Here is a 17,564-nt window from a genome sequence, read left to right as displayed (position 1 = left end):
CGTCCATCCGTGCAGGGCCAGCACCTGATAATGGAAGCCAAGAGTGTTGTCAGGGTCTGCGACACCAGGAAGGACAAGATCCCCAGAGAGGGGCCTGACCAGGCAGACTCAGATCGTCTCTGAGACCGTCACTCTCCAGTCAAAAAGAAATACACAGGCAGAGCCAGTGGCTCACTTGTCCTCCAAGCCAAGATAACCACAGACTTGTGGGGACCTGGACAGCCTACTTCTTATATAATTACATATCATTACTGAGTTAGGGCACTCACTTCAATCCCGTGCCTCACCCTAGCCACACAGGGCGGGGGCTGTGGCTGCAGTAGTCTCATAAGTGTGTTCACAGACCACCGACATCAGGCCAGACCGCTCTGACCGCGATGGAGCAGGATGCAGGGAAGCCCAGTTCCCCATCCTTCCAACCTGGTCCAAACCACAGTGACCAATGGCCCCCTCTGCTGGCTGACCTGAGTGACTGCAGCTTCCTGCAATCCCAGCTTCAGCCTGTTTCCAAGTCACTCACTTTCTAAATGGGACTTACCAAGAGGCCTGGTCACCTGACCACCTCGCCTCCAGACAGCATGGGATCTTGAGCAGAGCTGACTCCCAGTTTCCATCAGTTGAGCAAAACTTCATCTTTGCAGGAAACTTGGAGTTTTTTTTCTCATTCTCCTTTTCCTTGAGGTTAAGTCTAACCCCGGCCGTGGTGCTCCATTTCCCGCTTCCTGAGATGTCCTCTAGTCCCAGGGGGTGGGGGAGCAAAGGAGGCAGGGGTCTCATGGAAGCGTCTGGTGCCCCATATCCCTGAAAAAAAAAAAAACACGTTGAAAAGGTGGCTCAGTCTCCTGTAGGGCACACAGCTGCAGCGCTGTGGGGCTTCACACACTTGACTTCATTCAGCCCCCACAGCAGCCTGTGAAATAAAATCGTTATCTCCGTTTTTACAAGTGAACAAGCAGAGGCGCAGAGCAGTTAGGTCAGGAGCCCAAGGTCACACAGCTGTGGAGGGAGATCTCCAGGCACTTCCCCATCCCAGCAGCTCTGAGCTCTCAGAGAGGGCTCCTTCTTGGTTCTCAGGCCAGGCACTGGGTGGGGCAGCTTCTGGGCGGTGGGTAGAAGAGGTGCTTCCCTGTCCAGGTTAGTAAGTAGCAATGGCGGGGTGGCTGCTGCATGTCCTGCCAAACACAGCTGGAAGTAGCCCCTGGAACCTGCAGGTTCGAGAAGGGTCTTGGAGGGTGTCCCTCTGGGACCCTGCCTCCGTGTGTGCCAGGCCAGGGGGAGAGGGGGAGGCTTATAGAAGTCCACATCACCCTTCCCACTGTGGCAGCCCAGACCCCAGCAAGCCCCAGCTTACTTGTCAGGGAACTGGATGGAATTCACCCCAAAATGCCTGAGTGGGAGCTTTAAGTTCAGCCATAGAGAAAACTCAAGTCACTGATGTGCACAGTGCAAATGTATTTTGTGTGCACCACATTTTGTGTGTCTGCCTGAAGTGTGTGGCTGCCCCTCGTTTCATCCTCTGGACAGACACTCAAAGGGTCTGAGCGGAGCCCAGCATCTCACAGTGACACCTGGGGTGGGAGGAGTTTGGAGGGGTGTGGCTCCCAGGCATGCTCTGTGTTGGGGGCAGTGTGGTTCCATCTTTATCCTTCACCTGGGCGTGGACATCTCACGCTGCAGCCAGCTGGAAGTTGCTGGCTGACACCCAGACGGATCTGTAAAGATAATCAAAGCTAATAAGATGATCAAGCACTTGGCATGCGGCAGACACCCATCAAGTACTGGAGATTTGCTAAGTCCTTGAAAGTCCATGTGGTGTGGGGGGTGGGTACTGCCATCCCTTTTTTATTTTTTCAGAAGAGGAAGCTTTCAGGGAGCCCTTTAGTAATTTGATCAGGCGTTCCCAGCCAGGAGGCAGCCTGTGAGGATACACTGTGGCTGAATCATAGCACCTCCCACTGGTCACTCCGGTCTATTCCATTTTATAAATGACAATAGATTTCTGATAGGTGGCACTAGTGGTCAACAACCAGGCTTCTGATGCAGGAGAGGTGAGAGATGTGTGTTCGAACCCTGGGTCAAGAAGGTTAAGATCCCCTGGAGGAGAGCATGGCCACCCCTTCCAGTATTCTTGCCTGGATACTTCTGTGGACAGAGGAGCCTGGCAGGCTAGTCCATAGCGTTGCAAAGAGTCAGGACACCCCTGAAGCAACTAAGCACAAGGAAATTAAATTGTTAATATGTTTACAAGCTTGTGTAAAGAAAGGTCTATAACAATTGGCTAGGTTTAAAAAGGAAACACTGATGGGGAATTTCCTGGAGGTCCAGTGGTTAGGGCTCAGAGCTTCCACCGCAGGGGGTACAGTGCAGGCAAAAAAAAAGAAAAAGGAAACACTGAAATGCTGAAAAACGTGAACAATTATCCTAATTACGGACTTGCAAGGACCCAGCAGAACATCCTGCGGAGCCCTGCTCAGTCCTTGAGTTCTTTGTGACCCGGTGGGGGGTCTCCCAGAGGTGGGTGGTCTTCCTTGGCTCCGGACACTAGATGTCAATTAAGTACAGAGAGTGCTAACCAATTTTAAAATTCTGGGAGGAGAGGTGCTGCAATGTGGACTGGGCACTTTCCTCTTAGATTTATCCTTACTTTACCAGTGAGGAAACGAGAGAATTTCGCTCAAGGACACAGCCTTGCTAAGACTCAAACTCAAAGTGTGCTGGTGTTTCCTGGGCTGCGTGTCATTTGATCACCACTGGCGGACTTCGCGCCCCCTGGGCTCCCGACTGACACTGACTGCCCGGTGGGTGGCCTAGACACCACCCGCTAAACCTTCCTACCTCCCGGCCAGCCACAGCTAAACTTTGAAGCCACCAGTGGCTCACGGTAGGTTCAAATAATGAATTGGGTCCCTTAGGATCCAGGGATCACTCTGATATCAAATACCTTCCTCACTGATTAATGATGCACATTTGTGGAACCTTCCAGAAACCACAGGATGAGCACTTTGACTTGCCCAGGACAACCAGGACCTGCTGCCTTGCTGCTGGTGGAAAAGGGAAAACAAACATCAGGCTTACTCCACCTCCAGCATACACAGTGGCCATTAATTTTGCTTATTATTAACACTACTTGTGGTGTTCACAAGCTTTTCTCCTCCTCTTGCGTCAGTGCGGTTGGTCTGTGAGAGCGTTGCTCCGACGTTTCTTATTTGGCAATGACTCCTTCTGTATTGTTCCAAAATATGTCGACTATTCACTGGAATTCATCACTCTGATCTAAGAATTCTTGAACGCTCAGAGGCGCAGAGGAGGGTTTTGCAGGTTCAGGTGATCAATGCGTTCACCAGGGAAGTCTGCAAGGGAGGAGAGTGGGTGATGCCAGAAGCCCCAGATCCCACTGTGGGTCTGACACCAACAAGTGGAGCAGGAAGGACTCGGGGAAGTGGGGGGACAGAGCCTCAGCCAAGTTCAGACAAGGTTTCCAACAGGTGGATCCCTAAACCAAGATGCCCCTTAGAAGAAAACTGCATGGGGTGGAATGGCCAGGTTGGTAAGGCCTGGGGGAGGTGTCCTGGCGTGGGTGCCCTGGGGCTAGAGGCAGGATGTGGGTGCTGGGAGTGGCTGCCTTGGAAGCACCATGAGAGTGGGGGTCACACGTGGGGTCTGCAGTCCCACCTCCAGGGGACCTGTTTCACATTGCACCTTTCCTTCTGCTTGAATTTCCAGAAAAGCTTCTGTGGTTTAGATTGTAGGTTGTAAGGATATAAGTATAAGGTTGTTTTCCTACTTCTCAGATTTATTGAAGCATGGATGCTATGGTAAAAACAACCACAGTGGGGATCAGAAGGGACAGGGCTGCCTGGATTCTGGAACATTCCGAGGATGGCATGAGTGCTGTACCTTCTGGTCCCATTTGGAGTGGGGGGTGGGAGGCCAGTGTGAGGAGGGTCTTTCTGAGAATGATGAGGGGCGGGGTGATCACCAGTCATCTGGTGGGCAGCTCTGGTTTCCTTAAGGGGCTGTGCTTGGGATGGTTTGGGGATGAGATGACTAACTTTCATCTCCTTTGTTCAAAGACGTGTGTAGAATATTGGTGAATGAGATGTCTAATAAAGATCATTTTGGAAGGAGTGGAAAGTGGCGGGGATTCTGGTGCAGAAGTGCGGGTGGCTTGGGAGCAGAGGACGGCGTCTAGAGACAGAGAAACTTGCGCAGAGAGAAGTGGGGGCTCCAGGTCCTCAATGTGGCTTCTCTCTGTGTCCTGTCCCCTCACACACACCTGCAAGGGAAACCCAGTCCTCCCCATCACGGCCACACTCAGGTGAGGATCGCAGAGTGACACCTGGCCCCAGGACCAGCCTGAACCCCAGTGCTGACCCATATGGGGCCCTGACAGCGTAAAGACCCTCAACACTGACTCCTGGTTACGTTCACACATCATCTTGTTGTTGTTTAGTTGCTGTGTCCAACTCTTTTTGACTCCATGGACTGTAGCCTGTCAGGCTCCTCTCTCCTTTGGATTTCCCAGGCAAGAATATTGGAGTGGATTGCCATTTCCTTCTCCAGGGGATCTTCCCAACCCAGGGATTGAACCTGCATCTCCTAGCAGAGCCTGGGAGAAGTTTCATGTGAGTGTGGGGCCAGACCCCTCCAGGCCACTTCCTATGACTTGACTGACTCTTTGCTATCAGCCCCTCAGTGTCTTCTTCTGAAGGAGGGAGTGCGATGCAGGGGTCAGGAGTCCTGGATCCCCCGCTAGACTGTCACCATCTGAATTCTGCCTCCACCATTTGCCTTGGGACACTTGTCTCATCTCTCAGCCTCAGTTCCCTGGCCTATGAAATGGGTTGGCCATAGTTTTCTGGCCCCAAGGATGGCTGAGAAATGAGATCACATATGAAAGCCACCTGACCCCGCATTACCACTTTGCCTATCGAGTGGGGCTGGCATATCTCCTCCCTCACTCTCACTTTCCTTCCCAACTTCATCCATCATAACACCTTCCAGAGGAACTGTTTCATTAAGAGAGAGGGCAGTGCAAGGTACAGAAAATTCCCCACAGCCTCCACCAGCCCCAGGCCCGATTCTCCCCGCAGGTCTGCGAGCTGCTGCTGTCAAAAGGAAAGAGAAGCGAGAAACAGGAAAATCTGAAAATAACAATGGTTTATTTTGATTTATGTCACATTTTCATAAATGGCATCTAATTTCAGAAAACAAAGCTCAAGTCTGCAAAAAATGCACGTACAAATCATCTAAGGAGATAATTCTACAGAGATATACAAAGCAGGCCCAGGGTCTATAAGGTTGAGTTAGAAAGCTCACACCCTAGGGTCTGCTCGGGTCCCTGTTCCAACAGAGAGAAACAGCCAAGGAGTCAGGCACCCAAGGGAGCCACTGTCACTTTAAAATATATATTTATATACACGTATCTATAGATGTCGTTCTCATCTACAAGAGTGCACGCCTCTGCCAGGATTTCCTAAAGCTACGTGGCTACGTCAAGGCAAGGTTATCCACACAGCATTATAAAAACCAGAGATTACATAATTACATGTTAGATATACAGATATATGCACATCTTTACACCATGATTAAAAGTGTTATTTGCATTGACTCTTGCTTTGGAAGGAAGAACAAAGGAAAAAATGTAAAGTAGCTACTCCTCGAGTAAAAGGCAGCAGTTCAGATTCAGCTCTGAGCAGGTATTAAACCACTCTGTCCGCAAAGAAAAAAAATCTTGGGGAAGGGGGTCAGCTACATGAGCTAATTTTTTAAACATACACGTTCTACAGAGAAACCCACCTCCGGTCATGCCCCTCCCCAGGGAGCATTTGATGAGAGAGACAGAAAACTTCTAGTGTGGGGTGAGTGGTTCATATCATTAGCAATTTGGATGATAGAACCTTTTGCTATCATTTTTCACTGGCCAAGGACTTGGAATGAGATATTTGTGATGAATCTTGGGCAGCCTGTGTTCCCAAGGTCCTCGAAAAGAGTCCCCTAAGGTACATGATGACAGAATTGTGGGGGGAAAAAGTAGATATAAAAACAAAGTGTCTGCCACAGCCACTGGAATACTCTCAATGAAACCAACTGTGGTGCCTTTCAGACTGGGTTGCACCTGGGATGTCCAGGAACCCATGGATGTAGGGCTCTCAACCTTGACCCAGGTGCCCATGACTCTCAGCCCATCCCTTCGAGACCTGATCCATTCCATCCAGCTCGAGAGGGCATGTTCTGGGATCCCCAAGAGGGCAGGTGAGTTTGGTAACTTCTCCCCTTGGAATGAGTGAGCCTGCTGTTTCCTCCGCCCCAGCAGAGACCTGCTTGGCAAACACTGTTTTCTTGGAAGCTCCACAGTGCTGATTCAGGGCCGTGCTGACTGGACCACTGCCTCATGGCAGGTGAAATGAAAGCAAGACTTCCTGAACACTCCTTCAAGGAGACGCCCTGGGGGGCTTGAGAAGTGGCCCCCAAGCAGGTCAGGGACTGTCACACCTCACCGCCTGGCCGTGCCTCAGCATCTCTGCCCCAGCTCACCTTGGCCCTGCTGCAGGTGAGGGATGATCTCCATCCTGCAGAGGTACCAGCAGGTGGCTTCCAAGTTCCCCAGGACCAGATGTCCTAGCATCAGTGAACACAGGAAGTACCATTTAACTGTACGCAGAATCGGGACCACAGTTAAATGCATGCGCCAGGTACACTCCGAAGGCACCCACGGGTGACCAGCAGGGTTCTCGCTCACGTTTATATAGACACCCCAAGCAGAGGGCGTGGGCCGTGGAGAGAGAACTGCGGCTGACCATTGCTGTTTTCTGCTTTGCTCTTTTCCACTTGTGTGGCTTGGGCTCGGGCTGTTTCCAACATTCGGTTAAAACCACGAGCCCCAGGGAGAAATTCACATGTACTTGTGGCCCCATCCTCGGTTTGAGGGTGTCTCCCTGGGAACGGGGAGCGGACTGGGTGGGTCTGGCCCTCCCACTGCATACTCACAGCCCATCTTCCCTCCCAAAGTGGGGCCCAGACCTAGTTGGCAGGCTCTGTCCGGCCTGTGAGCAGACGAGAACACACTTTTGTGCTTCTGTCCTTTCTCTGCAGCTTTATATCGTGGAAAAGCCCTGAGGCTGTGCCCCTCCCATGATGACCACTTAGCTGGCTGGAAGGTGGTAGCCGGTGTACTTGGGGCACTTTCTCCTTTGATGTTAAGGGACTATTTTAAGAACAGGGAGGTGTCAGGGGCTCTAAGTCTGTCTTGCATTCACTTGAGTCATCTGTAGAAACCTGGCTTCCTTGGCTACTGTTACAGGCCATAGAATGCCTGTTTGAGGACTGAGCTTGATGCATTCAGAGATAACAAAAATGAAGTTAATGCTAAACCCTCATTTCCTCAAAGATGGGAAGAAGAAGTGGGGGAGGATATGTGACAGCTGTCAGAAAACCTGGGCTGAGCCTCAGAAGGACATGCCTGAATGCTTCAACTTCATGCCGACTTCCTGCCCAGAAAGCGGGATTTTTCAGCCCAGGCTGAATGGAGTCTGAAGGTGAGAAAAGTGAACTCCCCAGGGAGGGTGTGGGGCTCCCCCATTTCTGGTCCCAGGGGACCCCCAACAGGGACATCAGAAACACCTGTTTTTGCAGAAGGCGATTGTCTCTGGGGCATTTCCCTGAGGCAGGAGGTCAAGTGCAGGGACCGGAAGGACCAGACCTTAACGGAAGCTGCAAAGAAGGGTGGGATTCTCAGGGCAGCGGGGCTGCAGAGAGAAAGCAGAGGGAGGCTCTCAAGCCTGCCCCACTCCAGGGAGCTCTCCAGTGTCCGCACACGCTCTCCGGTCACTTAGCAGGAATGCAGGGGCCACACATCCTGGGACTTGCCTGGCTCCATCCTCTGTGTCCCCGAGGAGAGAGGCAAGCCCATGATGACAACGAGCCCTAAACACGCTTCCCTGGAAAGTGAGGCTCTGGGTGTATTTACCGACCGAAACCAGGGAGCTGAGCAACAGCCTACACCAGCTCCCGTGGTCCCTGTCCCCTGGGACCAGCGCAAGGGAGGCACACGTGGTCCCTGTGAATCTGGGCGGTCGGCACTTTCTAAAGCCCTGGCTCACATTAACAACGGGGGGAGGGATGGGTGAGGAGGCTGGAACACAGAGGAGAGAAACAGAGCTTTAAGACAGTTCACCATGAAACACGAAAGTTACTGAGATAAAGGAGACTATTTACAATCAGGCGTTAGACCAGAACACTGAGGAACGAACCAGAACCTCTGCTGGACGTCAGCAAGGATAATTCCAAATACAGACAAAGACCCCTCCTCTTTACCGAGTCAGATCCAAGCCCGGTATTTTGAGTCTGAAGCATTTAACACTGAACACAAGTAAAAAGTTATAAAATATTTTATTAGCGGTCTTATTTCTTCAGAGCCTCTAACTTGATGGCCATACACACTGCACTTCCCTCCACCCAGCTGGGTCGTTTGGGTTTGCTTTCTGTCACACGCTGATCAAGCCGGCATTTGCTGAAAAACCGGGTGGGTTCTGACTATGCTTCACCATCTGCTCGGCAGGCATGAAGTCGGGGAATTTTCTCTTTCCTTCTTGGAGTAAAGGACGACTAAAGATTGACAGAGACACCACAGATAATACTATGAGATACACACCCGGAGCGAGCTGGCACGTGCCCCTGCGCGTGTGTGCGCACACTCGTAGGCACACACACACTGGACCCTCTCGGACCCCAGCCAGCCCACAGGCAGGCTGCGTTAGGAAGCTAAGGCCAGGCACGGGCAGAGGAAGGCACCTCCCCGCTGAGACAGGGTGGGTGGGTGGGTGGAGTGGGGGTGAGAAGCTGGGTCCCTAGTCCAGCTCGGGACCCCCCTACAAAAGGCAACTGAGGAGACAAGAGCAAACTGCCCCCATCCCAGTGGTCTGCATGGTGACAGCAAGTCCAGAACTATCCTCGTATCGCACTTTACACCTTGAAAAGCACTTTCGAGTACATTCACACACTGGGAACAGGAGGCAAGAGAGCAAAGCGAAAGTAATAGAGCATTTGGGGCCAGACCTGGCTCTCTCCCGGCGCTCGGGCCCAGGGCCTCACTGAGCCTCCCCAGCCTCGGTGCTCCAGCCGCACCAAGCGTGCGGGGCGGTGGAGGGGAGTCCACATACATTGGCCGAGTGAGGACCTGAGCAGAGGAGGTGGTTAGGCACACAGCTGGGCCGCCCAGTGAGGAACAAGGGATGCTAGGTGCACGGGGGGGATGTTCAGCCGTGAACCCACCAGAGGCCTTTCTACCTCACGGACTAGCCTGCCCCTGACCTTTCTCAGGTGGGAAAATGACCTTTCTGTGGGTCTCCAGGATGAGTTTTTACCTAAAAGCTTAAGTCCTGTTTCTTGGTCCTGAAGGGCCCTCTCCCAAGGTGACATAATCAGATTCCAGCATCTTCTGTGTAAAATGTTTACCTGGTGTCTTCCCTCCCCACGTCACCCATACGAAGCTCTGGAAGCATTTAATTCTCAAGCTGATGCTCAGCAAGAGTAGGTGGAAAGGGAGGTCTGAGGTACTGCAGACAGGTTGAAGGCTCCCAAGATGGGCTGGTGAGCAGAGCCAGGCCCTGACGCTTCTGAGGAGCCACAGGGGTTAGAACACAGTGGAGCCCCTTCCTCTCCTCAACCCCATGGATCAGAGATTCTCTGGACTTACATTCTCACCTAGACTAACAACCAGAAAGGCAGCACATCATTCACCCAGAGCTTCCTCCTTCCTTCTAAATGAAGAAATGAAATCACTGACGAAGGAAGATCCAAGTCATTACATTCAGAAATTACTTAAAAGAATTAGACTTGGCAAGTGGGCCAGGTTTAAATTTCAATGTGTGAAAGATAGCACGTCACCCCTCCCCCCACCTCTTAACTAAACCCATTTAGAAAAATAAAATCAACAAGTTACTTGGATGTTATCTTTTGGTGTTGCTTAGTTGCTCAGTCATGTTGACTCTTCGCGACCTCATGGACTATAGCCTGCCAGGCTCTCTGTTTATGGGATTCTCCAGGTAAGAATACTGGAGTGGGTTGCCATTTCCTTCTCCAGGGTATCTTCCCGACCCTGGGATCGAACCTGCATCTCCTTCTTGGCAGACGGATTATTTACTACTGAGCCACTTTGGGAAGCCCGGATGTTATTTCAGGCCATTGCAGTAAGGGGTTTTATCAAACTTCCCTACAACAAAAAGCAGATTCACTCAGAGACCCTGATTTCAGGTTCACAGCATTCTAGAAGGGGAAAACAGTTCTGTTTCCTTCAGGAAGCTTCTTTGGCCTGAGCCCTCTTCTACCCTGTGGCCACACTAATTCCAACAAGCACCCAGGCTCCTGCCAGGAATTCAAAGGCCATTTACCCTGCAGAAGTGCCCATGACTCTTGTCCTAGAGGGATTTTGCTTCTGTGATGGCGTCATTGGAAAGACGTTTCCAGTCCAGAAAGACTGAGAAGATGATGGCTGAGTTGCCATGGAAACCAGATGTGGGAGACAGCATCTCCCACGGCTCTCAGTGCACACTTTGATGGAGCTCCAGAGTCTTGGCCACACTAAGCTTTTGCCGGTTTCTTACAAAGGCCTTGGGTCCTCAGGAAATCTCAGCATCTCCCCGCCTGTGCACTTAGTACATCTTTCATGGGCTACACCTGCAGATCCTGCACATTCACACCTGGGCTTCTCTAAGCCCAGCGTCCCCAGGTTCAGTGGAGGTAGTTGATGGGATATGTGAGGGAAGAGAAAATGTTTGTAAAAAATCAGCAGGATTGAGCTCCTAGAATTTGGGGGCAAAATTAAGGTGCTCGGAAAGTTAGGGAAAAAAGAAAACCGACATTTTTTGCTTAAGTGAAAATAAGAAGCGTGGGGGAAATAAAAGATTTTGAAAGAGATAGCCAAATTCGCCTTACAACTTTCTATACAACTTTAAAAAGTTCCTGCATGGCTTGGCGCACACGGTTGGTTCCAAGGTTTTCCTCCAACCTGCAACCAGCACCTGTGTCTTTCCCTGGTTCTGTCTGCAAATGAGACCAGCTCAGCGATCAAGCCAAATCCCTCACGTCTCTCCACGAAGTACGTTTACCCTGAATAATTTTCCTCACCAAGTACTAAAAAGGTACAGCTTCTGGAAATGAATGAAATTGATCGACTTTTGACTTGGAAAACGACTTCTCGTTGGAAAAAGAGACAGATTGTAGAAAGATGAAACTACGAAAATATCAGTCACAGGATGGAGTCCCTCTTGGCTTCGCCTTTCCACCCCTGGACATCTGACTGCCCAGGGGCCCCAGGAAACCACCCACATTCCTCGTGCAGAATTAGAGCTCCCCGGTCAGAAGGAAGAATTCTGCCCAGGAAGCCTCTTGTCACCCACTTTGTGGCAGTTTTAAATTCTGCCTCAGAGGTTGTATTTTAAAAATTCCTGCATGTGAAAAAGAAAGACCATTCTACATCTTCTTCCTAGTTACAGCTAGAAAGGGTAATGGAGAGAAGACCCAACTCAGTGGGGCGGCGAAGTCCAGCACTGGTTGGCTGCCTGACAACCCGACGTAGTCCCCAGGGTCCACAAGCGGGTATGTGTCCTTGAGCCTGCAAGGGTTCTGGAAGTGGCCCGTGGCCACGGTGTCCAGCGTTCCTCTCTCTGGCTTCCCAGCGCTTTACCTCTCGGCCCGTATTTTGTATCTCAGCACGAGGTAGGCGATGAGACGCAGGGAGATGAAGAAAATCCCCAGGACAATGAAGTCCAAGTAGAGCTTGGCGTTCTCCACATCCAGCTCTCGCAGGATAGCCTCTGACTTCTGGAAGTGGCAAGTCTCGTTGGTGTTACAGTGCAGGTCCTCCCGGTCGAGGCCGTAGATGGAGAGGATGACCCCCTCAAACCCATACCTGAGGGGGGAACGCCAGAGTGAGGAGGGTTTGGGATCCCCCCATCCCTACCTCTATCCATGTCTGTGGAATGTATGCTGACCCCCCCACCACATCCTCAGCCTGGCTCCCTTCCTCCCTGGAGGTCTTTTCTCCTGGAATACTTCTTAACCGCTCTGCAGCTTCCTAGCATAAATCCACTCAACAGATTGACCGAGTGTCTTTCAATTTCCTTGCCTCCAAAGTCTCCGCAAAAAAAAAAAAAAAAAAACCACCCAAATTTAACCAAGCGTGGGTATTGTTCAGAGGTGACACGAATGGAAAAACACATTGATCACTTCTGATATCACACCTTTTTTTTTTAACAGTTAAATAGAATAAAGGGTCTGAGAGCTTTTCAAGGCCTGTAGAGCATTTGAATAAAACATTTCTGCACCACCTTTCATTCTGTTCCAGTTCTGCATTATCAGAACAAAAATGCTAATTCTGAGAAGAAAGACATGGGTCTCTGATTTCTCGGTCTTGAAAGGTGCACCACTGCTGAAACTCTGCACAAGGCCTTTGTTTTGATTTTGTTCTCGGGAACAATATACCTGGCACTGAATTGACATTCTAGAAAACACAAGCTTGCTCACAGCCTGGGACTCTGGGTGTCACGTGGAATGGCTGTGGCTGGGGGCACAAGCTCTAATGACCAGCCCTGCCTGCTGAGGGCCAAGGAGCCACAGCGCCTGTGAGCCAAGAGCATGAAATCTGATGCTGAAGCGCTAAGGCACCAGAGCAGGCTTGTTCAGGAATATGAGGACGCTTGAGACATGTCTTGTTTTCCACAGGATTTCTTACTCAGAACCTTGTACTATGGTGCTGGAGAAGACTCCTGAGAGTCCCTTAGACTTCAAGGAGATCAAACCAGTCCATCCTAAAGGAAATCAGTCCTGAGTATTCATTAAGGACTGATGCTAAAGCTGAAGCTCCAATACTTTGGCCACCTGATGTGAAGAGCCAACTGATTAGAAAAGACCCTGATGCTGGGAAAGATTGAAGGCAGGAGGAGAAGGGGGCGGCAGAGGATGAGATGGTTGGACGGCATCACTGACTCAGTGGACATGAATTTGAGCTACCTCTGGGAGATGGTGAAGGTCAGGGAAGCCTAGTGTGCTGCAGTTCATGGGGTTGCAGAGTCAGACATGACTTAGCGACTGAACAACAACAAGAATCTTGTTATAAGCAGTGTTTATTCCAGAGAGGAATGAAGCTCTTCAAGGCAGCTCTCTAAAGCACACAGGATATGGGGCTTCCATGGCTTGTCCAGGGCACCACTGCATGCTTGCTTAGTCACTCAGTCATGTCCAACTCTTTGTGATCCCGTGGGCCATAATGCGCCAGGCTCCTCTGGCCATGGGATTCTCCAGGCAAGAATACTGGAGTGGGTTGCCATTTCCAGGGCACCAGTAGCTAGGGTTTATTTTATCCACGAGTGAGTCCCTTGGACTGCAAGGAGATCCAACCAGTCCATCCTAAAGGAGATCAGTCCTGGGTGTTCATTGGAAGGACTGATGCTGAAGCTGAAACTCCAGTACTTTGGCCACCTCATGAGAAGAGTTGACTCATGGGAAAAGACCCTGATGCTGGGAGGGATTGGGGGCAGGAGGAGAAGGGGGTGACAGAGGATGAGATGGCTGGATGGCATCACCAACTCGATGGGCATGAGTTTGAGTAAGCTCTGGGAGTTTGTGATGGACAGGGAGGCCTGATGTGCTGCGATTCATGGTGTTGCAAAGAGTCGGACACGACTGACTGAACTGAACTGAACTGTGTGTGTCGGGGGCGGGGGGTGGGTGAAGGTGAGGCACACAAAACTAGGAAGAAAAAGGCACTGATACTTTCTGGGTTCACGACCGGAGAATCCAGCTGGCATCTAGCTGACAGCCAAGGAGGGGCTTTCGTGAGCCTCTGCCTGTCCCCAGCCCCCTTCCCTTTGTCATCCCAAAGTCCCTGAGTCCTAAGGGGCCCCACGGGCTACCTGACGTAAGAGACGTAGGACATCCACTGCAAGTAGGTGGGGATCGTGTCAAAGCTGACAAAGAACCCTGAGAAGAGGAGCACGGGGATGGCCGTGACGGGTCCCACGAAGGTCGCCACCTGGGAGGGGACACAGAGGGACCTTACTCCTATCCGCCTCCTCTTCCTCAGGGGGCCCGGAGCCCACAGCCCACGCTTCCAGGAAAGGGCCGGAGACGTCAGGACAGATCATCCTGGTCATCCGTGGCCAGGATGGCACAGAAGCACCCCTTTGGGGAGGAACAAGCTGGCCTCCTGCACAAGGAGGGGCCAGGTTGGTGCCCAGAGGCCCAGCTGGACCCAGCAGAGGGGACAGAAGCTAAAAAAGCACGGAGGCCTGAAAAGCAGGGACAGAGGGACGCTGGTGTGGCCATGAGGGTGCTTGCGGGGCGGGAGGCAGACGCCTGAGGAGCTGACATCCTGTGTCCCAGCAAGGAAGGGTCAGGAGTGAGACTCCCTGGGTGCCGACAGCAGCTGGCATGGGCCCAGAACTTTCTACGGCTGTCGGCCGTGAGATGGACACCATTGCCATTCCCGCCCATGGATAAGGGTGCTGCCCGGAGGCTGTGAGCATGGAACAGAAGGCCATGCAGCAGGAGAGGGGGTGGCAGAAGGCCGTGGGGTGCTGACTCCCCAGGGCTCTGGCCTTGTTTTCTAAGGGTCAGACTGGCCTGAGCATGTGAAGCCCTGGAAGTACAAAAACTGTGCACACAGTGAGTTTGGCAGGCTGGGAGTAGGTGGCACCAGATGTCCAGAAGGGGCATGTGGAGGGGCTTGGGCAGGTGGGAGTGTGGGGTGTGATGGGATTGTCTGGGGAACAGCTGCATGGATCCCACAGAGGCAACAAAACATAGGCATTGAGAGCTTGGCCTCAGAGCTGGCTGTGTGACTCTGACAAAATCACCTTGCCTCTCTGGGCCTCAGTCTCCCCATCTGTGAAATGGGAGCATTGCACGTAACTTGTGAGGGTGCTTAGACTCAATGAGCCCATGTCCAACCACAGGTCCAGCTGGGCCTCTGGGCACAAACTCAGCCCCTCCTTGTGCAAGAGACCAGCTTGCTACTCCCCAAACAGGTGCTTGGCAAGAATAGCACCTGGCGTGCCCCATGACACATAAGGCCACCTGATGCTGTCAATTTGCCAATCCTGAGCAGCCAGGACACCTCGATCCCTTCCCCAAGGACCGACTGACCAACCTGTTGAAGCCAGGCTAGGAAGTTAGGACAGAATCAGGAGGGGGGTCTCAGGGACAGGGTACTGAGCCCACGGGGGCTGCAGCCCCGGCCACACAGGTGGAGGTGGGGAAGCGAGGTCCGCCCCATGGTGCATCCTGAGCTGGCACCTGCAGTGACGTGGACGCGGCTCCGATCAGCAGGCCCAGGGACTGCGCCACCAGTGAGGTCATGGTGCCCAGAGCCGCGAACAGGACGAAGCGCACAGCGTCAGACGGCTGGGACGTCATCCAGTACACGATGCTGCAGTAGGCCACGGGGAACATGATCTGGAAACACAGGGCCCATCACCCTCACCTGCAAGCCACGCTTCCCGCCCCCCAGGGAGGCTGGAGAGCCCCGCCCCGTCACACCACGCCAGGGCGCTCAGTACCTGAAAGGGCACGTCCGCCATGGTCTTGGCCAGGTAGTAGGCCTTCAGGCTGTACCAGTAATTCAGGTGTTCTCGGAGAAACACGCTCATCTCCAGAGGAACTAGGGGGCAGGAAAATGAAAAGGGTCACTAGGACATTAGAGCACTCCAAGAACTCAGACAAGGGGTCTCCTGCAAAGCCCTCTGCAGCCCCAACTTGGGCTGCCTCCCTGTGAACCTGAAGTGCTTCAAGTATTAATATCTGGAGTTTGAATGGAAAGGTATGAAATTATTCACCTACCTAGAGAAACTGCCTGGTACACTGGCATCACTGTAGTGACTGGCCCAAGTATCTCCTGCTGAACCTATTTTCACTGAGTAACTAAGACAATGCAATGCCTTCCCTGGGCAAGTCCTCATGAGCTGCTCTTGGAAACTCAGGGCAACTTAAGGAGGAGGCATTGCCGGAGGAGGTGTCTAGGCTGGGAGACCTGGTGAAGCCACAGTTTTCCACACTGTCCCCCTGAAGTGGCCAAGGGAAGCCTGCTCTGCAAGCAGCCTAGAATTGCACAGAAATCCACCTATAACAGCATTGCTGCATGCTAAGTCGCTTAGTCATGTTCAACTCTTTGCCACCCCATGGACTGTAACCTGCCCGGCTCTTCTGTCTATGGAATTCTCCAGGCAAGAATACTGAAGTGGGTTGCCGTGTCCTATTCCAGGGACTCTTTCCAACCCAGACTAGCTTTACCCGCTCACAAATTTGGCTGCACCAGGGCTATCTTAACTGAATGAGGTAATGCTTACACAGTAGCATTTGAGGGGTTCCCAATTAGAAAACCTTTTAGAAATCTCTCAGCCTTCTACCAGGCTTACAAATCTTCCATTAGTGATTCACTCCTTTGGTTTAAACATGGTATGCATTTTCTCATCTAACAGAACATACAATCATACCTACATCTGTCAACAACGAAAACGGTATTTTAAAAAATAAAATAAGACACTCTATTTGTGGCCAAGCAAGCCACGACCTAGTGGCAGACAAGGAAGAGGGGTGGGCGCGGGCTGGACCAGGCACTCACATGTGAGGACGGTGGGCATGAGGGCCGCGAACATGAGGAAGAGCATGGAGAAGAAGAGGAAGCCAGAGTTGCTCAGGACCTTCTTGGCTTCGTTCCCAATCCCCAGGTAGAGCAGGCCAATGAGGAGGCCGATGCCGATGTGGGACGTGATCCGCAGGTGTGTGAGGACCTGGGCAGACGAGGTCCACACTCAGGTGTGCACAAGCTCAGAGGTGGGCGGTCAGAGGACAAGGAGACCAGGGGCCCCAGAGGTGGCAGTCAAGGCTTCTCCTGCCCCTTCCTTCCAGAAAGGTGGCAGTCAACCCACTTCTTCTGAGGCTCGTGCATTGCAGGTAGATTCTTTATGACTGAGTCACCCAGGAAGCCCATTCATTCACTACTGTTAGTTTAAGCTTCCATTATACCATACCCAGGACCCTATACCAGCTCATGTGAGTGTGTGTGTGTGTGCATGCACGCGCACACACACACACACGTGCACTCACAGGGCAGCATTTCACTGCTGTTCAAGCAGAAGGAACTGCTATCCTTCATTAAATCCTCTTCAACATAGCAAACCAGGACTGTGTCCCTTCGGAGCAGGGGACAAGGGACAAGAATGGTGGTTAATGGACAAAGAACAGCCACAGGACAGACCTACCCTTGCAGAGCACAGCCTGGATGGCTACCAGCCCCTCTATCTTTCAAACTGGGTTCCGGAGGCTCCTGGGCACTCAGGGACCCCCTACACAGGCTGTCAGATTGCCCACTCGAAAAGGTGGATCTTGCCCTGATTCCCAATCCCTCACCAACTCCTTCCTCTGCTGGGTAGAGCTTCCCGGAGGGAAGAATCCCCTCCCTGATGCCAGCCTTGGCCAATGGAATGTGAGCACCAGTGTCAGGTTCACCCACCCACCACCCCACCAGGAGCAGGAAGCTATGAGGGCTGCCATTGGGTTTCTCCTAC

The 17,564-nt window shown here is 52.1% G+C and overlaps 1 protein-coding gene across 2 annotated transcripts in view; it reads right to left on the bottom strand.

Moving 5' to 3' along the window:
* Positions 1 to 8,374: 8,374 nt before the first annotated feature.
* The window catches only part of ABCG1 (ATP binding cassette subfamily G member 1), a 66,175-nt gene continuing 56,985 nt past the window's right edge, over positions 8,375 to 17,564 (bottom strand). For both annotated transcript variants that reach the window (XM_043474479.1, XM_043474480.1), the window contains exons 11-15: positions 16,619 to 16,787; positions 15,558 to 15,658; positions 15,295 to 15,453; positions 13,914 to 14,032; positions 8,375 to 11,911 (exon numbers count right to left, since the gene is read on the bottom strand). In XM_043474479.1, coding sequence (XP_043330414.1) covers positions 11,683 to 11,911; positions 13,914 to 14,032; positions 15,295 to 15,453; positions 15,558 to 15,658; positions 16,619 to 16,787 — 777 coding nt within the window. In that variant the 3' untranslated portion in view covers positions 8,375 to 11,682. The remainder of the gene's footprint in view (positions 11,912 to 13,913; positions 14,033 to 15,294; positions 15,454 to 15,557; positions 15,659 to 16,618; positions 16,788 to 17,564) is intronic.

This window comes from Cervus canadensis, chromosome 7, assembly GCF_019320065.1.
Source record: "Cervus canadensis isolate Bull #8, Minnesota chromosome 7, ASM1932006v1, whole genome shotgun sequence".
NCBI lineage: Eukaryota > Metazoa > Chordata > Mammalia > Artiodactyla > Cervidae > Cervus > Cervus canadensis.
The sequence above is the reverse complement of the archived record's forward strand: the minus strand, read 5'-3'. Positions and strand labels throughout refer to the sequence as shown.